The 27,122-nt window shown below is 41.4% G+C and overlaps 1 protein-coding gene and 1 long non-coding RNA gene across 2 annotated transcripts in view; one reads left to right on the top strand and one right to left on the bottom strand.

The window, feature by feature from the left end:
* Positions 1–26,557, bottom strand: part of ek1 (eph-like kinase 1) — an 86,607-nt gene extending 60,050 nt beyond the window's left edge. Inside the window, exons 1-3 of the mRNA XM_067378664.1 lie at positions 26,411–26,557; positions 5,424–5,488; positions 3,302–3,971 (exon numbers count right to left, since the gene is read on the bottom strand). Of these exons, the coding sequence (XP_067234765.1) occupies positions 3,302–3,971; positions 5,424–5,488; positions 26,411–26,498 (823 nt within the window). The 5' untranslated portion in view covers positions 26,499–26,557. The remainder of the gene's footprint in view (positions 1–3,301; positions 3,972–5,423; positions 5,489–26,410) is intronic.
* LOC137014318 (uncharacterized) lies at positions 10,965–13,384 on the top strand. Its single transcript, XR_010893839.1, has 3 exons — positions 10,965–11,143; positions 11,223–12,160; positions 12,639–13,384. It is a non-coding gene; the product is annotated as an uncharacterized lncRNA (long non-coding RNA).
* Positions 26,558–27,122: the final 565 nt, after the last annotated feature.

The raw sequence follows: 27,122 nt of genomic DNA, 5'->3' as shown, positions 1-27,122 counted from the left end.
TGTTCCGAAGGTAAACTGTAAGTGGGCTAAACTGAGGGCTGTTGGGAAAGTTATAAAGAATCCAAGAGAAAATACGACAGGAGAGAGAAAAAAGAAAAAAGAGTGACAGGGAAAAATAAAAAGGATAGAATAGAAAAATAAAAGGAAGAAAAGACAAGAAAAAAAAGAAAAAGAAATAAATAGGGGAATGGGGGAGAAAAAAAGGCCTAAATTTAGCTGTAAGACTTTTGTCCTTCTACTAATGCTGTTTTTCAGTGAATATAAAAGCCTTCGCAGCATGAAAAGTGGAGAAAGCCAGCGTCAGCAAGCACTTCCAGAACCCACAGCGAGACCGCAAGGTGAAAACAGACCACGAGCTGTTTCACTTTAAGTCATTTTGCATGGCAATGCCCTCTTTCTCATGGAGCTGTCGGAGCCGGAGAGCAATGAATGTTTTGTCAGCTGACCGGGCTCTATGAATTAATCTCTTATTGCATTCGGAGTAAATCTTTTATTTTGAGGTTATTTCTGAATTACAGCCCAGTCTCCATCACTCACAGTAATGAATAGCTGTTAAAATGTTAACCTTTTTCCAGTGGTGCTGAATGTTTCTTGCGGTACTGAGCTGTGCAACAGCAAATGATATGTTTCCTGAGTGAGTTTAAAATGAAGTAATCTGAATTGAAAGTAATGAGATAAATGGAGTACTATGACATAATATAAAGACAATTAATAGCCCTTTATTCCCCCCTGATTCTAGTCGCACGTAGCCAGACCGGACTCTATCGCAGCTTTCATTGGCCAAGGACCGCCCAAGAAGACGTTTGACTGACATGTAATGCAACCAATCACAGTTCGCTTTGTTCCGCGTCATGTTTAGAGGCCTGAAAATATAAAGTCGATGACGGCCTGCATCTATAAATTATTATTTCAAGAACGTTGTGCGAGCTTACTGCTACAATGGAGCCACAAACTTCACATACTAATCCAGAGATTAGTTGATCCTGGTAAGCACTTCCCTGCTAAAAAAAACATCTAAAACCAGCCTAAGCTGGTTGGCTGGTCTTAGCTGGTTTAAGTCGGAACTAGATGGTTTTAGCTGGTCTCCCAGCCTGGCTTATCTGTTGTTCAGCTGGTTTAAGCTGGTCTCCCAGCCTCCCAGTCTCCTCGCTAATCAAAACCCCTCTAAAACCAGCTATGACCAGGCTGGGAGACCAGCTTAAACCAGCCTGACCAGCTTAGCTGTATTTTTCAGCAAGGTTGTAAACACAACCGCGTTCTTCTTCCACGATGGGGTTCGGCGTAATAGCATTTGTTTCCAGGCGGACAGTTAAAGAATGCGACACATGCGTCTCCTGGACATCCTGTATAATTCAACCAACCAGATGACGACTTCGAACATCCTGAAGTGTTTCCAGATAAGTGTGCCATATGCATCAGACGGTTAGCCAACGGTCCGTGGGCGTGACGTCTGAGGCTGAGACTACCCTGATTCTGACTAGCAATAGCAATTAGTAAATAAACGGAGCAATTCCAAGAAAGTCCGTTATGGTTCACATGAATCACTTACTGTGATGTAAACTAAAGGCCATTGGCTAATTTTAAAAAAAGCCCTTCAATATACCCCATCCCAACTTCCTGTCAGCAAATCTCTTTCCCACCAACATCATAACCACAATCAGTTAAGAAGGGTTATAAAACCTGACTTGCACCTATCACTTACAACTTAATTAACAGATCCAATCATTGAAATGAGCTGTAGGACTCTATCATCTGTGGTCCAAACCAAAGAGCACTGAATTGGTTGTGATGGATATCCCACCCCATCTCTCTAGCATACTTCCAATTCAATCAAATGGTCCTTGTATCCCTGTCCAAACCCCCTCCCTCCTGATCTACACTTCCACCCACAAAAAAACAGTCCAGAATGGCTGAATGAATATTTAAAAGCTGCAGCCTTCTCAGTCCTGGGGTGGTGTACAGGCAAGTTCCTCTAACGTGGGCTGAGGAGTGACAGGGCTTTGAAAAACCAAAGACGAAGAGAGAAACAAAAGCAAAAAATAAATAATTACAGTGTAGCTCTCATCTTGGCTAGAAAGCAGGCTACATTAATAAAGCCATTAGCACCTTCTGAGATGAAAAGAGGCGTCTAAAGCTCTGAGTCTAAACCCGTTACCATGAACATGTGGTAATAAGGCATGCTGTCTACCTCAATCTCAAGGGGGATAACTTCATTTGTCAGGTTTTATTTAGCATTTTAATGGATCTTTTGTTTAGAATTATGAAAGTGCAAAACAATCCCCAAAGTACTGCTGATTTTTGATTGAGGTACAGTATGTGGTTTACACAAAGGTTATTGCTTTATTAAACAATAATGGTGGCAAAAAATAATTAGCTATCTTTCAATCTACCCATCTATCTAACTGCATTCCTACATCTGTAGCTCAACTACGTCTATTTACCCTCCCATCTATCTAACCATATATCTATCCATCTCTATATCTATCATGTACCTATCTATATCTACCCATCCACATCTATAGCTCAACTACTGGATCTGGCCCATGCTGTCATATTTCAATTCAATAATAATCTAGCAATGATCCTTCTTAATCTCGTCCATCCATTCATCAGATTGTTCTTAAGAATCAAGACAAAACCTTCAACCACATCTGCTACAGTTTTTAATCGTGTATCTTCAAGTTTCTGTTTCAACCAACACTCAAAAAATGAATTGTTGGATTTACTTAAAAAAAGGTAACCACAAAATTCAAAAACATTACAGAAACTCCTCTAAATGTCCAACATAACTGAATATTAAACACTAACTAACAACATCTTTCCCTTTACTGAAAAACACATAAAATAACACTTAAATCCCTAAATTTACTCTCCTAATGCAGTCCCAACAGATCCACTGCCCAGTTATTTATTTGTGTGTTTCACTTGGCAATGTTAAGTTGACTGAACAAACACTTATTAAGTACAGCTGACAATACTCATTTTAGTAGAAACAACTCACTTAAATTAAGTTCATGTAGTTACATGAGTTTTTTAAGTAATGTGAATAAGGATGGTTTGAGTGAAACTAACAACAGTGAAAGTTCATTTTTTTGAGTGAATAGCTAACACAGTAGGACAGCTGAGAGAACCTATAAAGAACCTCTGAATTTGGACACATTTAAAGCCACTATTATGGTTGCAATATTTGTTTCAACGAGAATCATTTCCGATCAAGAGCATGTTTACCCAGTTAGCCACAAAAATGTTGACATATTCTAAGGCCATCATCATTTGCAACAGTAAAAGCAATATTACTTACGTTGGCAGTGTCCATCTACCTCCTCGAAGCCTGGCCGGCACACACAGCGGCCAATGGGCACCAGCCAACCTCCGTCAGCACTGCAAAACATCCGTGGTGCCTCCAGCTCTTCCGCATCCTCCACACAAGTGCCACGCACTTCCACCAGCGCTGAATCGCCACCCGTCACAGTGTCCGGGAACCGGGCCAGATTGAGCACCGCCAGCGGACATCTCTTATAAAAGACTCTCACAGACACCAAAGCAATGCAAGCACCCAGGTCTTGAAACGCCAGGTACAAGCCTCTCTTACTGAGACCGCTGATGTCTCGCACTTCTGTATTCAGCTTCATGACACGATCCCCAACGTCCGTCTGCGTGAAGCTCTCGTCGGCCGCTATAGTGTCGATCTTGACATACTGGCTCTCGCGAATGTGGCGCAAAGGCGCTGCGACAGCATTGTTGGATTCATGGTAGTATACGTTAAACGTCTCCTTACAGGTTCCAGGGACGCCCGGAAGGCTGTTGCAGTCACGCAAAGTGAATTTGATCTCCACATAGACACGTTGAGCGCCCTCTCGCTGGATCAGTCCAGTGCGCAACCAGTTGTTCTGATTGGCTTCCATTACATTGCACACCTGGTACGTCCTCATAGGTATGTTCCTCTCGTCCATAACACTGATCTCCTCCCACTGACAAACAGACAAAAAGTTGATCAATTCAAAGAGATAGACATCCTTTAATGTTTTGGTAATTGTCCTGTGTACTTTGAACTCGTACAGTTCTGAAAGATTTTGACAGATGCATGATGGGCGCATTACGAGAAAACGCTTCATTTAACTGTCATCAAGAGGAAAGTGCATCTGACAGGCAATTAGCTCAAAGTTACTAACTGAATAGTTTCAGTTGTTTTGTTCATGCATAATTCAACTCATTGTTGATGCAGAGAAAATCATATAATTGTGCCTTGGAAACTTCAATTGTTAATATGTAAAAATCAACAAAGGCTAACGAAAACCATGAAAAATAACATGGTTTGTTGGTTTGGCATTGATGTCAGTAAGTTTGTGGGTAAAAATAATGGCACAAAAAAAACAGCAATGGTCAAACAGTCTTAATGTTTTTCACATAACACAAATCTTTCATTTAAGAATTGTAGTATGCATACTGCTGGAAATGCCAAACCTTGAATTTTTCCCCTGCTTTATCAGCACCACACAAATACATAAGATATTTCCCTTTACAGGCACTCATGAATCTGAGCGTGACTACTTGTGCCAAGGCCACTATTACAATCCATCTTCATCTTGAGAAAATGGATTTGAATGAATGACACGAAAGCGTGGGATGAGAACCAACTCCCACAGAGGTGATCGTTACTCAGCGGGTTTGCAAGGTTGTTCAAAATGAGATACTCTTCTACGACCCCCCACAGGAAACAGCCTGTATGTTCACAGAGGGGAGCTGTGGACTATTCAGGGTCGAGAAGATCAAGCACTACACTTTAAATTAGGGGTGTAAGATCTGGGCTGGTAAATGAAAGCTTTTAAGTTGAATCCCCACAAGGGACAATCATTAGATGTTACAGAGGTTGCATCCCGTTCAGAGTGAAATTAAAAATGCTTTTTAAGCAATTCCTGAATTTGAATTGAGGTAGTGACTTGAATTTGAATGTACAGAAAGTAAAATTAAAATAAAATTGAAACAATAACTAAATAAAACAAAGTTTGCCATGACAAGTCTAGGGGTTTATAGGCCTTAGAGAGAGTCACAATGACAAGCTAGGGTAATATAAATAGATACATATCTAGATAGCTAAAACAAACACTTGATTTTCCTGACTGTATTGTCTATGTTGAATTTATTTTAATTGTAAATCTGTAAATACATCTTATTTGGAGAGACTGAAACTTTAAAACATTTAAATATTGGTTTGTAAGTAATGGCATTTGGATACACCAAACATTATCCCCAAACCTGAGACAGTGGCTCCCATATTCAACTGATTCCTGGTAGGAAGGCCCAGGGTGACTGGCACAATCATAGAAGTCCTAATCATCAGAGGTTTTTTTTTTTTTTTTTTTATGGGGGGGGGGGGGGGGGGGTTTAGTTGACCACTATATTTCGCTTTCACAGATACTCACCCCCTCTGGTGGATACGCTTCCCAACCCAGATCTCCTGGGGCGGACATAGAGTCAAGCAAGGTAACTGTAAAAGAATGAAAAGAACAGAGATTTAATTTAAGGCCAGAGTGCTGGTAAACTTAGCACAGAACATATTTTTATAATTTCTTCAGATTTTCACAAACAACAATGGGGTTTTTACACAGCATGATGTCATGTAAAGCATGAATCATTCAAGGCTGCAGTCTTTCTGAGAGCTCTAGAAACCACTTCTAACAGTCTAATCAACACTTTACATTTGAGGTTATTCATTCTAGTTTTATTAATATGGCCAAGGCATTGTGGATTTATTTTATTGACCTAAACCTCAACAACTTCTAAGACTAGTCCCAATAATCTAAAGCCGTGTGGGGTTACATCACTTGTGACCATTACAAAACATGTGATTCACAGCTCCTCACTCAGTCTTTTTGAAATCTGTTCTCACATCAATATTTTCAGAGGTTGATGATGCTATTTATAACCGTCTTTCAATCTCCCAATGGTCGGAGCCCTGAACTTCCCACTTTGAGCTCCGTTCCAAACCAATTACATCCCTGGCAACCGGGGTGATTAATTCTTAATCACATCCAAACCTCAGATGTTCCTCCTCTTTCACGCTGAATATCAACCTCTCCCGCTCCTGGCACATGTGTGTGTGCCCTTTTGTGACAATTTCAAAAAAAAGGAAGAAGGAAAATAGGAAAATCAAAGACCATCTGGATCCAAATTCTAATTAAAATTGACTGCCAATGGGTTTGTGTGACATACAAACAGTGTGCATTTTTAAATCGCACTTTGATGGTTGGTTGATGTGGAAACAGGGATTATGTCTGGTTTTATGGGTCATATATGGAGCAATTGGGCAAATTTGATGACTTGACACTCGAAGAGAAAACCATATGTAGAGTCAAAGCAGGATATTACTTCTTAACCGAATACAGATTACGATGCCATTAACCGCTGGTGCTCGTGTGGCTGTTTTCTGATGAAGGGGTAAAACCAGACAGGGCAATATATCAGCCCAAATGATCTGGAAATCATTCTCCTTGGCCTTTTAAAGACACATTTAATAAAACAAACAAATGAATACAGCCACAGGCCTCGCACAGCCCCAATAATACAAGCAGCAGGTAACATTTAACTCACAGCAAGGCAAAATTTATTCCACCTGAGACATCAGTTCTGACTCAGAGAGCATTTTTAAACAACTGCCGAACAGTCCTTGATGAAAAGACTGCTTAAATCACAAACAACCGATCTGCTCAAACTTCTAAGGATGGTGCAAGTTGACTCTTGAACAACCGAGGACTTTGCTTCACAAGTTCAACCAGCAAGACTACTTGGTCAACCAGTTGCTCCTGAAAGATCAGGTGCAACCAACTTAACTGACAATGTTTTGCAGGCAAACATAACTGTTATGCTCGTCTTTCAGCAAGATAAGTACCAAACAGGCACTAACTAGAATAAACCAGCATGAAAGTCAATCCTTTACAGATCTAGCCTGGGTAGCGTTTCCCAAAAGCATCGTTAGCCTAAGTTGATCGTAGCTCCATTGCCACCAATGGAGCTACGATCAACTTAGGCTTACGATGCTTTTGGGAAACGCAGCCCTGGGCAGTAAGCATTTTTTCTACTTGCTCAGTTGGGATGGTAGCTCAGATTTTCACTCTCACAAAAAAAATTAAACCTTGATTTATGAATTTAAAACTATAATACAGGGCAAAACATAATTGGTTTGTAATTTTCAGTCACAAGCAATTTTAGCGATTTCAACGTTCAATGTTAATTTTACCTAACTGACAAGTTTAGCTAATCTTACCAAGTTGACAAGTAGAGCACGCAATCAAATATCACAGAAAACTAAATGCTTAAAGAGTCTAGTTCTCTTTCCCACTTCCTAGTTCAGAGAGTCTTTCAATTCGTTGTTATTCAAAAGGTGAAAAATCCCTTTAATCTATCTGTCAAAGAAAAAGAGAAGGGAGTGCTTCACAAAGTTGGTGTTCCTGCTACTCTAAGGTAGGATATAATCAGGCTTACTAAGAAGACATGACACTACCACACATAAACAATTGCAAGATTTTAGGTACAAACCCTTTTAGGTACAAAAGCAGTCAAAATGATGCATCAGATATCTATCAGAGTCACTGAGGGAGAAGCGTCCCCTCCAATATTCAGATTAGTGGTTGAATGATACGTTTCCTTTTCACTGGCCAACTTTATTTAGACCCCATTATCTGGAAAATGGTTACAGCCTTGAACAGGACCAGGCCAATACATGTGATGTTTACTAGAACAGCTGGTTAGATAGAGGATAGGGCTTTTCTTCATCATTAGCTCTCAGCTGGCAACTCTGGATGTGGCAAATGCTAGAATCCCCTCGGGTGGCCAAGAGATCTCAGCACCTCAGGGCAATAGATGAGATTAACCATTAGACCTAACACTGAAAAGAGTGCAGTGGTCAGCAATCACCTCCAATTTAAACAGGCAAGGGAAGCAAAAACTGAAAAATGGAAAAAGGAGAAGGGTAGGTCAAGAAAGAGAGAGGGAAAGACTAGATAAGCAGCTGGATAGATGCCTTCAGGGAATTGAAAAGGACAATGGGGTCACTCTCGCTCATGCATAGCCACTGTCAGGTACTTCTCAAGTATCCTTATTTAAAAGGTAAATCAATCTTTGAGGATGTTATTCTTAATGCCTTAATAAAATGTGTATCTATTAAGTGTATTCTCACCAGTTTTTTTATCTACTTCAAGGCAAATTGTGTAGTTTCTGTGCCCTTGCAACACCAACTGAAAAACAGAATTGTAAGAATTGTGTTCCCCTTCTGTCATTGGTTAGACAAATAGATAGCCCCGCCCCAAACTCACACCATTGTTTGAGTCTATTGCTATGTCAGGTTGATCAGAATTCTCAAACAAACAAAGCATTTGACAATGTCACAGTGCGGCTACTATATAGCTGGTGAAAAAAAGGTACATGAAATAGTAGTAGTTGGCGAAAAGTACCTAAATAAGCATCTGCTTCCATTGAGATTTCCAAGTATGCATCTGATGAATATTTACTATCACATGAAGTCACAGGATAGGAATTGTGAATTCTTATTCAATAAGACTATGACTTACATAGTATTTTTTTCCTACTATGGAAGTCAATGGCTACCATCAGCTGTCTGGATACCAACATTCCTCAAAATATCTTCTTTTTTGTTCAACAGAAGAGAGAAACTGATTTGGAACAACTTGAGGGTGAGTAAATGATGACAAAATGTTCATAGTTTGGTGAACTATCCCTTTAAAGCAAGTGTAACAGACATGGGCTAGTAAGAGCTGTGCGTATAAACCTCACTCCCCTGAACTCAAGAGGCGCGCTAGAGACTGTGGTCTTTAGCTCCCTTGATAGAGCGCCTGACTCCCATGCCAGGGGACTGGGGTTCGAGTCCCACTTAGGCCATGTCCACACTAATACGTTTTCGTTTGAAAACGTACATTTTTCTCTCCGTTTTGAAAACGCCGTCTTCGCGTCGTAGTGTGGACTGTGAAAACGGAGGCTTTTGAATACGATGACACATTTTTAGTCATGTGATGCAGTCATATGACCAATTCAGCCAAGACACATCTCCCAGTCTACATTCTCGCTTGCTTTGGCCACTTTATACTCCTGTGTTACTCGCAGCAACAACTCCACCACACTGTCGGTTCATTTAAAAAAACTGCCTTTCCTCGACATTGCCTCAAAGTTTCAAAGAGCCGGAAAGTAAATAAACGCCTAGCGGGAATGACGCAGGTCGAAGCTTTACTCATGCGCAGTAGGGGGATGTAAACGTTTTCATACGTTTCAGTGTGGATGAGCAACTTTTGGAAAACGTTTGAAAATGATAGTGTGGACGCAGAACGTTTTTGGACGAAAAATCCGTTTTCAAATTTATCCGGATTAGTGTAGACGTAGCCCAAGAGTGGGCAGTTCGAATTGGAGGGGTTACACAAGCAACTGATGCAGTTAGTCACTTAACAATGACAACGTGGCAGATGTACGCCTGGAATTCATTCTTACTATACAAACTCATTCTATGTAAAACATAGTTTTTTTTAACCTTCACAAAGTATATATTCAACAAATGTAGTCCAATTGCAATGTTTACACTTTTCACCAAAATCAACCAATAAAATATGGAAAAGTATGATAACATCAACAAAATTACACACTTCAACTTTAAGTCTCCTAAGTCGTCTACATTTGTAATGTGGTTCACTTGTATGGTTCGAAGAAAAGGACTCTAGGGTGACTGAATCACAAAACACAGGGATTGCAAAGACTGATATCTCGGTTTCCACAGCATCCACTCTAAGCACGGAAAGCATATCTATTGTAAGAGATTGGTATCACACAGCTGTCTTGACAGAAGTGGTGGAGTGTATTTGAAATGCAGTCAGCAGTTCCTGTCAGTCACTGCTCATGTGGAGTCAGAGGTCTGCTCTACAGGGAGGTGGTAAAAGAGCCTCCATTCTGCCTCAACTGACTGATGAGACCTGCCACAGAGATCCAGCCTGTCCGGCACAAACCATCACACTCATCTGACTCAATGCCCAAAAGAACAGCCATCCAGTTACAGCCTGACACCCATGAGAGATCTCATGATGTCCACTGACAAACCTGTTTAACACGTGTGAATGAAGATGTTTTGGTATTTTCTAAGCAGGCATATTTATGTGCATCCAAGCTTGTTATGTGGATGGGTTAAAACAAGTGGATGGAGGTTTTTGTTTTTATGCTGCCTTCACATCGGAATTATCGTAAATACAAGTTTCATAGTTTAAAATTGGGCATGGATCTCTTGCCATTACAGTTGAGTATTTAAATTGTATGCATATTGTATGTATTTTAGACTGTGAAAACAGTATTTATTTTACCAAAACAAGTTGACAATCTAGAAAACATCATCTTTGGACAGGAAGCACATCAGCTTGTGAATTACAATGAACACAAGGGCCATTTGCCAATCTAATAACATGTGTAATGTGTGTCAGGCACGACTGACTTTCCATGCCAAGGTCTGTTTAATGATGAGAGCTGTAAAAAGACTGCTGCCAGACGTGGCATGAAATGGTGACCCGTGTGTGTTAGTTAGTGGAAGACAGCAGGGAAGACACACTTGGGATGCCTCATTAGAAGCACAGACACGGCCCGGACCACACCTGCCGCAGCGGTGAGTGTGGATGTGTGCGTGTGTGAGGAGTTGCACAAAAGCAATAAACCTGCACCCATGTTGGACATCAAATCCCAAGAGGGCATGAAACAGGTTACAACAACACAACAGCACAAGTCATAATTAGAAAGATTAAACTGAGCCGCACCCGAAGAGGATGACGTCACCTTTGAGCTTATGGTTCATAAAAACCCTTTATAATTAAGAGTGATTAAAGAGATTCGTTTCTCAGAACAACGCTGATGAGTAAGATGCTCACTGGACCATCGTTCATCTTTGTGTAACAGGATTAGGTGATTGACAGCAGTGTTTGCCTATCAGTGAATAGTACCTCCTATTTAAAGGCCGATTGGCTGTTACCTGGGATGCGTCACGTCCGTTTTCCTCTCTTGTTTTGGCTGTGTTGACGGTGGCTGTGGAGTGCAGTTTCTATATTCTGGTGCTGCTGCCCTTTTTGTGCTGCTTAGTGGGTTTTGATGACTGTTTGCCTCTCAGGTATGCAATGTTAATAGCTCGTTGCGTGGTTAGTATAAAGTGAGTATAGTATATTTAACATTTTTTTGGTGTAATTTAGTATACATGACTTCCTGTACCCCATGGTGTTAGCGGTGGGTATGACGGTGACAAGCCCATGCCTATGAAGCATTTTATTCGGCGTGATATCCTGATGGTAAGTATTTTTAAGGCAATTTATATCTGGGTGAGCATAATATTACTCTTTTTAACATCTCCTTTTGTTCGATGTAGGATTCTCCCTCTCGTTCTATGTTGTGATTGTTTGCTGCCGTGATCGTTTATGCCGTGATTGTTTGCTGCCGTGAGCACTTGCTGCTGTCTTCGCGCTGTTAACAGAGCGGCGGTCCATACAGCCGCGCCGACGAAGTCATCAAAGTTTATTAAAGGGGACTGCTGGTTTGATTCTGTTACGTGCCTTTCTAGTGCCCTGCTTCACGTTTTGGTTTATTTTATTATTAGTTATCATGGTTAAATCAGTTAACCTTTTTCTTTTTCTTTAAGTTTGTGGACATTTGTTTGATGGTATTGCTTTGATTTTTCTTTTTTTTTGTGAAACTACAATCTGTCGATATGTGCATGTTTAATCTATGAATGCAATTCAAATCGTGTGGTGATCTACTGTATAGAAGTTGGTGTTTGTAACAATTTCAGGTGATTAACTATCTGATTTTCTGGTTACATTGTTGCTTCTCCTCACTTCTGTTTGTTGATACCACTTATGTGAGGAGTTGCTGCATTGATGATTATATTGCCATTTCTGCCCAGTTTGTTTTTATAGTTATTTATTTTCTTTCTGATTTATTGCAGGAGCTGGGGTCCCACGGGTGGTTTGATCTTCCTCCTTGTGGTGGTGGTTCTCCTTCATCGTGTGCGGTGTACACCTTGAGTGTTTGATAGTGTGATTAGAGTGCACGGGTGTGTGTGCGCGTGGAAGTGTGCTCTTGTGAAACCAAACTCTACATTGATCCCAGCCGTTGGGAACCTCAGCCCCTGCTGGTATTACTCCGTCTTTGTTTTACATATACATACACAAATACATACTACCTCAAGTTGGTTTTGTTTGATATCTTTTTCTTTTTGTAATTTGTGTTCTTGTGTTTGAAGTGGGGTTTCGTGTATTTTTCTGTGATTCATTGTTTTGTATTTTAATTAACTTTTGTATTAATAAACATTTTTGTATTTTTTTTATACTCATGTCTCTGGCCTCATTTTGAGGGAACCGAACCTGTGTGCTATATTCCCCAATTTGGGTGGTTTGAGTATTTTCCCTGGGGTTAATCCTTAGGGTGGCGTAGTCGGACTTCATTATTAGTGAACAAAACCTTGGGCTTGTGTCTCAGAATTACACCGCCCCGCCACATTCTGGCGTAGTCGGCAGGGTCCCCTCTTGTGTAGTCCAGAGACGTGGGTTTTGTTTGTATATTTGCTTTTTTTTTTTTTCTCTCTCTCTCTCTCTTTCTCTCTCTTCTGGTAGGAACCAGACAACAGCAGTCCCTCTTTGCGTGTGCAGTTGCAGATATGGAGGACGAATTGCGTGAGTTAAGAGATTTGGTAGCTCAACTGAAAGCTGATAATGAAAGGCTGCGGCAAGAGCCAGTGTCTGTTGCGCAGCCAGGTCCATCTAATGTTGCTATTCCTGTGGCTGAAAATCCCCCACTTATTGGTGCTGGTGCATCGACAGCGGAGCGGTTTGTTTTCATTCCTCGGGATCGCAAGTGCCCAAAGTTTAGCGGTCGGTCGGGCATTGGCATCAATGAGTGGGTGGAGGAGGCTCAGGCCTGTATGCGGCTTCGCCATCTGTCTACAGCTGATCAGGCATTTTTCTTGTTTGATCATCTGGAAGGAGAGGCGAGGGAAGAAATTCGTTATCGATCGAGGAACGAGAGGGAGGATCCAGATCAAATTATTCAGGTATTGCGTGAATTGTACGGTTGTACAAAGTCTTATGTAGCACTTCAGGAGTCGTTCTTTTCCAGAAGACAACAGGATGGGGAGACGCTGGTGGAGTTCTCCCTGGCCCTGATGAGTCTCCTGGAAAAGGTTAAAAGTCAGTCACCTCACGGCATGCCTAACGCCGAAGTGTTATTAAGAGATCAGTTTGTTGAGTATGTTAACGATTGTGCTCTTCGGCGTGAACTTAAGCAATTTGTGCGTCGTCAACCTACTGCTACATTGTTTGACATTCGCAGCGAAGCTCTTCGTTGGGAAAGAGAGGGTATGCCTGGGGGTACGTGGTCGGAGCCAGTCTGTTCCATCCGCTTATGGCATCCAATATGGGGTACAGGGACATCAGCATGTTAATAGTAGTAGTGGTTCAGTAACGTCAGAAATGAGTGAACTACGGGACATGCTCAGAAAGCAGCAACAACAATTAAATCAGTTAACCCAAAGTATGGCTCAGCTTCAAAATTCTCAGTCACGTTCACGACCATTTAAGGCTAACTTAATTTGCAGAAGGTGTCAGCAACCTGGCCATTTTGCCAGAGATTGCGATGGGGAGCGGAGATCTGCTTCACCATCAGCCCGTGTGAATTCTGCCGTAATGAAGGGTGGACAGTCATCCGCGCAGCCGTCGGAAAACTAGTTCCCACCGAGTTGCAGGGCCACAATTTGGTTGGGAAAAGGATAGGCTCTAAAACTGTAACTGATTTTGATTTTATGTCACGCCTTATGTCTACTTGTCCACAGCTTATTGTATCTATGGGTGGGGCTCAGATACCTTGCCTGGTGGACACTGGTTCTATGGTGTCCACCATTACTGAGAGTTGGTTTGTGACAAATTTTGGGTCGTGGGGTCAGGAACAGCTTAGATCGTGTCATTGGTTACAACTTCGAGCTGCAAACGGTCTTTCAATTCCTTATGTTGGTTATTTGGAATTAGATGTGGAACTCTGTGGGCGAGTAATTTCAGGCTGCGGCATACTGGTGGTCAGAGATCCTCCCGGTGGTGTGTGTGCAGAAGTTCCTGGGGTGTTAGGTATGAACATCCTGAGCCGCTGCTACCGGGAGCTCTTTGGCCAGCATGGCACAGCTCTCTTTGACTTACCAGTGGTATCACAGGCCCCTAATTTTGTTTTTCAGGCCTTACAGCATTGCCACCAGGTTGACGTTCAGCCAGTTTCAGATGGCGGAGGGCGAGTTAGAGTGCGGGGACGTCGGGCGTGGCGCATCTTGGGTGGCACCATGAAATTGGTTGCTGCAACCTGTTCAGTGCAATATTCGAGTGGTACAGTACTGTTTGAGCCACCAGTTTCTGGTCTACCGGCAGGTTTGCTAGCCTCTCCTGCTCTCTTAAGGGTGGACGGTGGTACAGTTTATGTGCCAGTAGTTAATGTGGGTACTGTAGATGTGGTATTGTACGCTAGCACTGTTATTGGCACTGTGAATAAGGTTGATGTGATTAGTTTGCCCCCGGAGGTCGCAGAAGTTAAGACCGTTACAGCTAAGGTGAGTACACAGTTTGTGCAGGTTTCCCCTACTGTGCAAGAACAGATAGCCATGTTAGACTTATCTGTGTTGTCAGAAGAAGAACAGGGTAAGGTCAGGGCACTACTGGAGAAGTATGTGCCTGTGTTCTCTGCAAACGATGGGGATTTGGGATGCACAAATTTGATATCCCATGAGATCCCCTTGTTGGATGACATCCCTGTTAGGCAGCGGTTCAGGCGTATTCCTCCATCCGAGTATGAGGTGGTCAAGGCACATATCAATCAATTGTTGGAAACTCAGGTAATTAGAGAGAGCTGCAGTCCCTATGCGTCGCCCATTGTTCTGGTCAAAAAGAAGGACGGTAGTCTGCGCATGTGCGTGGACTACCGTCGCTTAAATTCAAAGACTAGGAAGGATGCGTTCCCTCTACCACGTATAGAGGAGACTCTGGACTCGCTGGCTGGGGCCCGTTGGTTTTCTACCATGGACCTGGCCAGCGGGTACAATCAGGTACCTGTAGCTGAGGGGGACAAATCTAAAACTGCTTTTTGCACCCCGTTTGGCCTCTTTGAGTGGAATAGGATGCCATTTGGGTTGTGTAATGCCCCAAGCACCTTCCAACGATTGATGGAACGGTTGTTTGGGGATCAGCAGTGCCAGTCCCTCCTCCTTTATCTTGATGATATTGTTGTCTTTTCCTCCTCGGTAGATCAACATCTTGCCCGGATGGAGGTAGTCCTGAGCCGCTTGCAAAGTGAAGGGTTGAAGGCCAAATTATCGAAGTGTGCTTTTTTCAAAAGGGAAGTGCATTATTTGGGGCATGTCATCTCTTCAGATGGAGTTTCCACTGATCCAGGGAAGGTGGAGGCGGTTGCACAATGGCGTTGTCCCACCAGTGTTGCGGAGTTGCGCTCATTTTTGGGATTTGCTAGCTACTACCGACGGTTTGTGGAGGGGTTTGCCAAGTTGGCTGCCCCTCTTCATAGGTTGGTGGCTCAGCTAGCAAATCCCAAGCGGCCGAAGCAGGGTGTTCAGGAGTTTGCTGAAGCCTGGTCAGCGGAATGTCAGTGTAGCTTTGAGGGGTTGAAAGGTAAGTTAACCACAGCTCCAGTGCTTGCTTATGCTGACTTTTCGCTACCTTTTATTTTAGAGGTAGATGCCAGTCATGGAGGACTAGGGGCAGTCCTCTCACAGGAGCAACAAGGTAAAGTACGCCCTATAGCTTATGGTAGCCGCAGTCTTAGGCCCACTGAGCGCAATACATCCAATTACAGTTCAATGAAACTGGAGTTTTTGGCGCTCAAGTGGGCCATGACTGAAAAATTTAGGGAATACTTGCTGGGCCATAAATGTGTGGTTTTTACTGACAACAACCCCCTCAGCTACCTGACTTCTGCAAAGTTGGGTGCCATGGAGCAGCGTTGGGCTTCCCAATTGGCATCATTTGATTTTGAGATCAAATATAGGTCAGGGAGAAGCAACCGCAATGCTGATGCCTTGTCGCGTCAAAACTTTTCAGGTACAGGGGTGGTACATGAGTTTTGTCCTGCTGTGGCTGTTCCAGTGGCATTGCAGCAAGCTGCCCAAGGTGGATTGGTGACCTCGGTCAATCAGGTTACCTCATTTCCTTGTACTTCAATTAGTGACATGAGTGCTCAGCAGGTAGCAGACTCAGTCATAGGTGAGTTGTTGGTTTTTTGGAGGCGCAAGTTGCCCCCAACTCCTGAAGAGCGTAAGAAACTCTCCAGATTGGCAGTTATTCTGCTCCGTCAATGGGACCGCCTAGTGGAGACTGATGGAGTGCTCTATCGGCGTGTATTGCGCTCAGATGGTGGGGAGGAAATCTTCCAGGTATTATTGCCTGCAGCCATGAAACAGGATGTCTTGATCCAGCTTCACCAACAGCATGGGCATCAGGGGGTAGAACGCACATTTCAGCTAGTGCGGCAGCGGTGCTATTGGCCTGGCATGTCTGCAGACATTACCCGCTGGTGCCAGGAGTGTGAGCGGTGCCAGTGTGCCAAAGGCGTCCCCTCTGCACCTGGTAGTTTCATGGGACATTTGTTGGCTGCTCGGCCAAATGAAATTTTGGCCTTGGATTTCACAGTGTTAGAGCCCTCAAGGTCTGGCCTTGAAAACGTGTTAGTTATGACCGATGTTTTTACAAAATACACCTTGGCAGTACCCACTAGAGACCAACGGGCAGAGACTGTAGCTCAGGTTCTTGTGGTAGAGTGGTTTTGTAAATTCGTTGTGCCGGGTCGTATTCACTCCGACCAAGGTCGGAATTTTGAATCCGTCCTACTTCAACAGCTTTGCAGTTTGTATGGAGTCGAGAAGTCACGTACGACCCCATATCACCCGGCCGGAAACGGTCAGTGCGAACGTTTCAATAGAACGTTGCATGATCTGTTGCGCACTTTGCCGCTTTCCAAAAAGGGTGATTGGCCACTTTGCCTCCCACAAGTACTCTTTGCATATAACACCACTCCCCATCAGACAACGGGGGAATCCCCGTATTTTTTAATGTTCGGGCAGGAACCCAGACTTCCGGTTGACTTCTTGCTGGGCAGAGTCCAAGAGCCGTTGGCCGGCAGCGTTAATAGGTGGATTCTGGAGCAGCAGGATCGGTTGCAAGTTGCGTTTGAGAGTGCTCGTGAACGTTTGGGTGCTGCAGCCGATCGGCGAAAGGCTCGGCATGACCAGCAGGTAAGGGGAGCACCACTGAAGGAGGGTCAATTGGTATACCTCCGTGATCATAGTGTGAGGGGTAGATGTAAAATCCAAGACCTGTGGAGTTCAGTGGTGTACCAGATCATGAGAGCACCCAAGGAAGGTGGGGCAGTATATACCATTGCTCCTACCATGGATTTGGGAAAAGTAAAGCATGTGCACCGGTCCTTGCTGAAGGCCCAGATCTGTCAGGATCTGCCTACTGGGTTGCCTGATAGTCCGGTGGCTGAGTCTTTGCAGCCTCCGGAAGAGGGGTATGATGATGAGGAGGATTTGTTTGTCTTAGTGCCAGAGACACCACAACTTGGAGGTAGGGACGAGGCTACAGGACATTGGTCCTTCTCTTCCTCAGACCTCTGGTGTCCGGCAAGCTGTGGAAACCCCTAGGGTAACAGAGGTTGAGGTGGGCTCACAGCCAGTTGTATTGCCTTCCAACTCATTAGAGGTAGGTGAGGTTACGGTAAGAAGGACTGGGAGGAGGACGGCAGGTCAGCACTCTAATTTGCACCACCTCCCTCGAACAGTGGGGGCAGGTTCAGTGGCCAGTATAGTGAGTAGTACAGCTGGTACCCTGTTCCGGCCTTGGAACTGAGTTCCCTAGGTGGGATTTTGTTTGATTCACCGTCGGGACGACGTTGCAGAAACTGGGGATGGAATGTAACAGGATTAGGTGATTGACAGCAGTGTTTGCCTATCAGTGAATAGTACCTCCTATTTAAAGGCCGATTGGCTGTTACCTGGGATGCGTCACGTCCGTTTTCCTCTCTTGTTTTGGCTGTGTTGACGGTGGCTGTGGGTAAGTGTGCTGTGTTTTAATATGGTGACTTAGACATTGTTGGCGTGCATAATCTGAAAACTGTTTATTTAATTAGAGTGCAGTTTCTATATTCTGGTGCTGCTGCCCTTTTTGTGCTGCTTAGTGGGTTTTGATGACTGTTTGCCTCTCAGGTATGCAATGTTAATAGCTCGTTGCGTGGTTAGTATAAAGTGAGTATAGTATATTTAACATTTTTTTGGTGTAATTTAGTATACATGACTTCCTGTACCCCATGGTGTTAGCGGTGGGTATGACGGTGACAAGCCCATGCCTATGAAGCATTTTATTCGGCGTGATATCCTGATGGTAAGTATTTTTAAGGCAATTTATATCTGGGTGAGCATAATATTACTCTTTTTAACATCTCCTTTTGTTCGATGTAGGATTCTCCCTCTCGTTCTATGTTGTGATTGTTTGCTGCCGTGATCGTTTATGCCGTGATTGTTTGCTGCCGTGAGCACTTGCTGCTGTCTTCGCGCTGTTAACAGAGCGGCGGTCCATACAGCCGCGCCGACGAAGTCATCAAAGTTTATTAAAGGGGACTGCTGGTTTGATTCTGTTACGTGCCTTTCTAGTGCCCTGCTTCACGTTTTGGTTTATTTTATTATTAGTTATCATGGTTAAATCAGTTAACCTTTTTTCTTTTTCTTTAAGTTTGTGGACATTTGTTTGATGGTATTGCTTTGATTTTTCTTTTTTTTTTGTGAAACTACAATCTGTCGATATGTGCATGTTTAATCTATGAATGCAATTCAAATCGTGTGGTGATCTACTGTATAGAAGTTGGTGTTTGTAACAATTTCAGGTGATTAACTATCTGATTTTCTGGTTACATTGTTGCTTCTCCTCACTTCTGTTTGTTGATACCACTTATGTGAGGAGTTGCTGCATTGATGATTATATTGCCATTTCTGCCCAGTTTGTTTTTATAGTTATTTATTTTCTTTCTGATTTATTGCAGGAGCTGGGGTCCCACGGGTGGTTTGATCTTCCTCCTTGTGGTGGTGGTTCTCCTTCATCGTGTGCGGTGTACACCTTGAGTGTTTGATAGTGTGATTAGAGTGCACGGGTGTGTGTGCGCGTGGAAGTGTGCTCTTGTGAAACCAAACTCTACATTGATCCCAGCCGTTGGGAACCTCAGCCCCTGCTGGTATTACTCCGTCTTTGTTTTACATATACATACACAAATACATACTACCTCAAGTTGGTTTTGTTTGATATCTTTTTCTTTTTGTAATTTGTGTTCTTGTGTTTGAAGTGGGGTTTCGTGTATTTTTCTGTGATTCATTGTTTTGTATTTTAATTAACTTTTGTATTAATAAACATTTTTGTATTTTTTTATACTCATGTCTCTGGCCTCATTTTGAGGGAACCGAACCTGTGTGCTATATTCCCCAATTTGGGTGGTTTGAGTATTTTCCCTGGGGTTAATCCTTAGGGTGGCGTAGTCGGACTTCATTATTAGTGAACAAAACCTTGGGCTTGTGTCTCAGAATTACACCGCCCCGCCACATTTGGAACACAAATTAAGATATTTTTGATGAAATTCAAGAGTTGGGTTTTTTTTTATCCTCAATAGAAAGCAATGAAATTACCACATTCAAGGTCCAGCAGTAAAAACATCGTTAAAATAGTCAATGTGACTACAATGGCTCAACCTTAATGTTATGAAGCGACGAGAATACTTTTTGTGCGCTAAAACAAAACAAAAATAACAACTTTATAAAAAAAAAGTATTACACAAAAAGTATTCTCGTCGCTTCATAACATTAAGGTTGAACCTCTGTAGTCACATTGACTATTTTAACGATGTCTTTAACACCTTTCTGGACCCTGAATGACGGTAATTACATTGCTTTCTATGGGAGATAACAAAAAAACTCTTAAGGCAGGAACACGCCAAGCCATTGGTCGGCCGTTGGGCAGTTTTTGTTCGTCGGCCAACTACGTTTTCTCAGTGTGTTCCACACCGTCGGCTGAAGTTGGTCCTCGTCTGCTTTTTTTCGGCCAATTTGACATGTTGAATCGGCGTCGGAGCTCATCGGTCCGTTGGGCCATCTGATCATTCTGATTGGCTGTCCAGCTACTGCCACCTGCTGGTACGGAAAGGCATTTCATCTTATGCAGGCGCAGAACGGACGTGCTACTTGGCCGTCGGCTGTCAAGCGTTGGTTTGGTGTGTCAGGGCAACTTTGGACCCAGACACTGCCGACCTGAGCCAACCCTGCAGTCTGCTTTCGTCACCACTAGTTTGTCGCCATCGGCTTAGTATGTTCCTGCCTTTAGATTCCATCAAAAATATCTTAATTTGTGTTTCGAAGATGAACGAAAGTTTTACGGGTGTGGAACGACATGAGGGTGAGTAATTAATGACAGAAATTTCATTTTTGTGTGAACTATCCCTTTAAAGGGAAAGTTCACCAATAATTAAAATTCCTTTATTCCCCCTCATCATTCTAAACTTGACTATGACTTTCTTTCAAAAGTTTTTTTACAAGTGTCTGCTTATTCTTTGTCCATATAATGAAGTAAATGTGGTCCTTTTTTTTTTTTGTATCCTGTTAAAATGCTGTTTTGTTGTGTAGACACAATTTGAGGCATCATTCTAAAGCATAATTAGTTCAAGTTAGGCATCAAAGTTTACTTAGGGTTAGGGTTTGGCTTAAATCCCAAATGAGCAAATTTCATAAAACAAATTTAATTTATTTTAACATACTTATTTAACTTCAATCAAAGGAAAAAAGCTTGTCTTAATATGCATGCAACAGCCATTTTCAAATTCGGAATGAGTCTCGGAGCAATTAAGCATTACATTAACGAAATGCAGGGGTCCAATCTAATAAAACCTCCCAGGAATCATAGCACACGAGCTTCAAACTCCCTGGAGAGCAGACCATCAGTGATAAGCGTAGTACTGTTAATGAGATACGCACAACAGAATTTACACCGTCTCAGACATTAAAAAACATTAAGGCCGAGTATGGGAACAGAGAGTAGAGAGCATGTTAATGAAGGTGAGGAAGTGGGCCGCACAATGAGGACAGATCAAAGCTGTTGTCGGCTAAAAGGGTCTTGTGCATGTGAACACACAAGGGATCTGTTTTAATCAAGTCTCATTACTTTGCCACAGCGAAAATGTCCTAAATGCAAACACGCAAAACACTCATATAAAAGCGTGGATGATAAAACACAATGACCTTTGACCCCTAAAGGAAAGGTGGGATGTAAGTTGATGTTCTGCCTCTGATTGACAAGGGAAAGGTTCATATTAGATTGAAATGGAACATAATTATATTCTAGAGATGTCTCAGTTGTTTGTTTGTCCATACATTGAAAGTCAATGGTCTCTAATGATGTTTTGGACTCATAATTTCATTGCTAAGACAATAACAGTTCAAATACATGAGGGTGAATAAATAATGGCAGAATTTTCTAAAGAACTACCCCTTCAAAAAGACAAGGAAGAATATATTAAGATTACATTTCTCCTTTCCACCAGCTCTGCGATAAACACAGTGAGATGCAATATGACACTGATACGCTCAAGTCAAGGTAAACAGAGCAATAATGAATCGCCTCATTCAGGAGATTCACATGGCATGTAACCCAGCAGAATGCACCCAGCTCTCCAGCTTAATACAAAGCACTCATGTGCCTCCATCTTGAAATGCCACAGGCATCGAGACTCGTTCTAACGCATGAGCCGTCTGGTCTGCAAGAGTTGGGATGCAGCCGGGGGTGATAAGGTCTAGGGTGTGCCATTCAGAACAGCAGGAGACAGAAATAGTAATAGCTCTCATGTTAATGGTTTTGACTCATAGTTGCAGATAAAAAAGCTCTGGGAATTTGAGTTGGCTGATTCAACTGAATTAATGAATCAAGGCTCATTGGAAATACGTGCCTCCATCTACATTTTTATAACTACACATATATGGGTCATTGAGGAATAAGGTTTTTAAAAGTGTAAAAAAAAAAAACACAATGGAGATATAATTAATTATGAAGTTTTATTAAGTGTTAACAATGAGATTATGTTGTTTTTATAATCAATTAACACTGTTTTTGTCATTTTTTACAAGATGGACAAAATTTGTCACCAAAAAAGTCAATCAGTATAACCAAAATTTCGGTTTTACCGAATGACACTTTTGGTTATACTGAATGACGATATTTTTAAACAATGCTAACAGACTGATATCTTCCTAGCTAGCTAACAAAAGGACAATCAAACTTTTTTTTGTTTAGTACAAGTTTTTAAAATATTAAAACATTTTCCATGTTTTATAACAGTTGTACCGAATGACCTGATGTTTCGGGACATGCGTATGAGCAAGTGAAAACATGAATTTTTCAAATAGTTAAGAGAGAGTTAGTTACTTTGCTTCACTACCATGTAGTCCTTTGCAGGTGTCTGAATGATGTCACATCCTGTCACATAATAATGTCCACATGACTTGATCCAAAATGGTCCCTATATATTGGTTACTTTGAATGACATTAAAATTAATTTTTCACATTCATTTTTCTCATAACAAAAGCAACAACTTCTACACCTAATTTTAATACCATTTTGCATATTTGTTGATATATGATGTTATAAAATCCTGCCAGATGTATAAAAATATATACATTTATTACATCTTAAGATAATTTAATCACAAATGAAATCGCTGTATTTACCTTTGGACAGTTAAACTAAAATGACCTTTTGACAGTTCAAAATCTTTAAAATACTGTACCTTTATATGTAGCAAAATATAATTAAAACCTTTTGGATTCAATAAAAGAGATTTAGTTGTACTACCTTACATACTTTGGATGTCATATCTTTGTTTTTTATTATTATTAAGGCCTGTGGACAAAAAAAAAGACCCAGTTTCCAGCTGAAATGAAGAATGGAGGACTTAACTTATACAAATTATGATTACATGGGCAGAATATTGATTAATAAATACTTATTTTTGTGCAATTCCCTACACAATACTATGTTTTGACCTTAAAAACACTCTTAACATAGTGCATGATTTGTAAACTAATACATTTTATGATTGCATCACATAACCCTGCTCCATTTGTATGTCTTTTCTGACATAGTAAACTTGCTTTGTACCTCATCTGGTACAGCATTGCACTTGTAATGAGGAGCGCTGCAGTATCACTCCCGTGAAACACAGGTCACAATAAAAAGAGAGCTTGAAGACTTGTAAAAGCAAGCTAAAATGTCTTAGTTGCTTCAGCAAATGCGTTTTTATCGCATGTTTGCATTTGTTAGAACTATCGGTTAGGTTTATAGTAGGGGTTAGTGTAGGTGGTATTTCATTTTCAAATACAGAAAGCAATAACCTTTTAGCACCACTTACCAGACAGTTTATTTCCATACAGCAACCAACATTATAAAGTGCTGCCAGATTCACATTCATCTGTCTCGGATAAAAACATAACAACACGCTTTTAGTGCCACTCATTGGATATTTCTCTTTGAAAGTGTTGTGAAACGTGCAAGAAGCAACGTAATATCTTTTTGCAGAAATTTTGCCACATGCGCATATTTCCAATGAGCCTGGGCTGGAAACAGAGGTTGGACATCAGATCAATCCATTAAATCTCATATCACCATGCAAATTTTTTTTTGTAATGCTAACTCTAAGTTTCCAAACCTAAACTGAGACGTTCAGTAATATAAACAGCATGGCAGGTACAGAATGGCAGCACTGTTGCAACTAATTAAGATCTTTAAATGTATCTTAATTTAAGTAAATAACAGGCGACCAACTTGAAGTATCAGTGTATACAACCTTCTTTCTACCAACTAGAGAAGAAAAATAACCAATATCCCTGGAAAACAAAAAGAAGGCCACAGGTTATACTAATCAACAAGACTTCCTCAGACAACCCTCAAACAAGAAAGATGCAAATTCAAGCAGTAGCTAAGAGATGGTGAGAGGGAGAGTGAAAGAACGAGAGCAAAACAGAGCCTCTGAGCACAGCTGAATTGAACATAAAAAGTGTGTTTTCTCATGCTAATTTCCCTGCCGGAGTGCCGGGGAGGGAAACAAAAGCAGACGAGAAACCGTCACTAAATGCTATAAGAACATGCACAAAGGACGAGCTAATGAGGGGGACCTTAGCGCTAACTAGAAAAACAAGAGGGCAGCAGAAGGCACTTATTAAAAATGAAAAGATCTTTATACAGTGTAAAAGATTGTCACTGGGTACTATGCTTTAAATTTACAAATAGTTAAACAACCCTAGATCAGTGGTTCTCAAATCATTTGGATCCAGCATCCAGATTTTACAATTAAATCAACACTGCACCAGAACTGTTAGCCATTCAGAAGTAAATGTATATTACCATAAATTGCTGACACCCAACAATATGCAAAATTATTAACATTATAATCAGTTAATTTGACAGTTTTTACAGTTAGATTTAGAGTTCTTTTTGTATCTGTTTCAGGACAGAACTTCAGCCCATTTTTGGTCTACGACCAGCCAGTTGAGAAACACTGTTATCGATAAACAGTTTTTACTACAAGGTGAAAGTTTCAGCTTGCGTGAATGAACCTTTTTTTAGTGATTTTAAAAATGTTTCTGCAACATCTTGGTCTTTATTATCTCCAGAGGGGTGTTAATATCCAAACGCTGCAGTAATGTCTTCCAAAAACAGAAAATGTGCTGAGGAAGTCAGTCATTTGGACCCTGAATAGAAAAACCAATGTAGTCATTAACATTAAATATGTGCTGATGCGTTTTAGTTTAGCCAGAAGACAGATCTCAAGCATATGTCGATATGGGACATGTCTACCATCCTTAATGTAGAAAATGCTTACAAGACACAAAAACTGCAGAACAAGAAGTTAATGAACAGTTCATCAACACTGGAACACAGATGTAGATCTGCTCACACAACACAAACATTCACAGAAACCCATTGTAAAATAACCTCAGGGATACCACCAGCTGGTGGTTAGAGGAAGTGCACACCTCTATAACATGCAATTTAGATCCTCACAAATGACAACCCAATGTAAAGCTGAAAGATGTATTTATTTTAAATCTAATAATTATTGAGACATGCTAATGAACAAACTGATATAGCAAACCTTGCATAATGTTATGTAGACTTGACTCCCATTGTCAAATCCCAGCAAAGTGTAATTTCCCAAAGCCTCAGTCAGCCAAAGACATCATGTCTAAATGCTCTGCACAAAATCCTATCTGATAGATTCCGCCTAAATGTGTATTAAACCCACCATTGAACCTTCCTTCTGACAAGAACACAATGGGTGGCTTAATCCTAATCTTATAACAATGAAGAGTAAACCCGTTTTAATCCAGTGAGGTTAATTTATTGTCTGATTTTTGAAGACTCAGAGTTAAATAAGTCAGTTGTAAACTGACATCCTGCATCCTTGAACATATAGTCTGAAAATCATGCCTGATATCCTTCTATTTAAGATATTAATCTTTTAAATCACAAATGTTACTGGGTCACTTGAAAGGTGGGGTAAAAAATCAAACCTATTTCTTATTGAATATCCTCACTTATAAAGCAACTTTGGCTGATGACAGTTTCAAAGAAGTTAGATCACTCTCAAGGGTCAAATTTGATATATGGGTCTGGCGAGGTTAGAATAGCACAAAGTCTCAGTGGGAGCAACTATCTCTGATCTCTCCTAATTAATTGTTTAATTAAGCAAATAAGTGTCTCACATCCATTTGTCATTGCTCATGGCATTGCCTGTCCAAACCATCCCTGGCAATGCTAAATGCACATCAATCCACAACACATGAATACAGTTTGAATTGTCTTAAAGAACTGACAATTTCTCTGAATTCTATTAGGATTTATTTATATAAACCATAATTATATGCAGCACTTGTGACAGCCGCTTAAGATGTGTTTTGAAGACAAACTACCAAAAACAGAGTCCTAAAAATGAGCTTTTAGGGCAGCATTAGATATTTTGGTCAAAAACACATCCTTGTTTTCATTCCTTTCAAACTCGTTAAATGTTGCTACGATAACATTTTTGTTGCTTAAGCAGAGAGTAGTGATCATCATGAATAACGACAACGTATATTAATGTTTTCTATTCTAACTCTAACTCCTGTCTTTAAAACATTCTATTTTAAAGCGATTGCTCCGGGAAAGAAACAATTGTGCCTGCATTTGCCTTAATTCATTAATGATTAATAGGCGCAAAGTCCAACGAAATCCATGAACATCCAAAGCGCACGAATATGACAGCGATTGTATGCCTTACCTTCATTATCCGGATAATTCCTCAAGGCTTGACACAACACTAATATGTGAAAAGGAGCAAGGAAAGAGTAAATCCTAAAAAGAGCCATTTTCAGGCGGCTCCACGCGCCCGCATCCCTGTGCGTAAACTTGGGCTGGTGAGCCGATGGCTGCGCTGGAGAACTGAAGTGAACTGAGCTGGGAAAACAGCGCTCCTGCTCGAACTGGAAGGAGGATACGACACTGGCTTGAGCTGCTCTCTCTGACCACAGCGAGCTGGATGAAGGGGGCGTCACGCGTGTGTGTGCGTGGCGTCAAAAGTAGGCGTGTGTGTGTTTGCTGACTTTTTTGCTCTTTATTGGGTAAAAAGTGATAGTTGCTGTCTGGATTAAAATTGGATGGATGGATGGATAAAAAGTTATAGTTGCTGTCTGGATTAAAATTGGATGGATGGATGGATGATAGATGGATGGATTGATAAAAAGTAATAGTTGCTGTCTGGATTAAAATTGGATGGATGGATGGATGGATGGATGGATGGATGGATGGATGGATGGATCATGGATGGATTGATAAAAAGTAATAGTTGCTGTCTGGATTAAAATTGGATGAGGGATGGATGGATGGATGGATTGATAAAAAGTAATAGTTGCTGTCTGGATTAAAATTGGATGGATGGATGATGGATGGATGATGGATGGATTGATAAAAAGTTATAGTTGCTGTCTGGATTA

This window comes from Chanodichthys erythropterus, chromosome 23 (assembly GCF_024489055.1).
Source record: "Chanodichthys erythropterus isolate Z2021 chromosome 23, ASM2448905v1, whole genome shotgun sequence".
Taxonomy (NCBI): domain Eukaryota; kingdom Metazoa; phylum Chordata; class Actinopteri; order Cypriniformes; family Xenocyprididae; genus Chanodichthys; species Chanodichthys erythropterus.
Note: the sequence above shows the minus strand (reverse complement) of the source record. Positions and strands in the feature narration are given on the sequence as shown.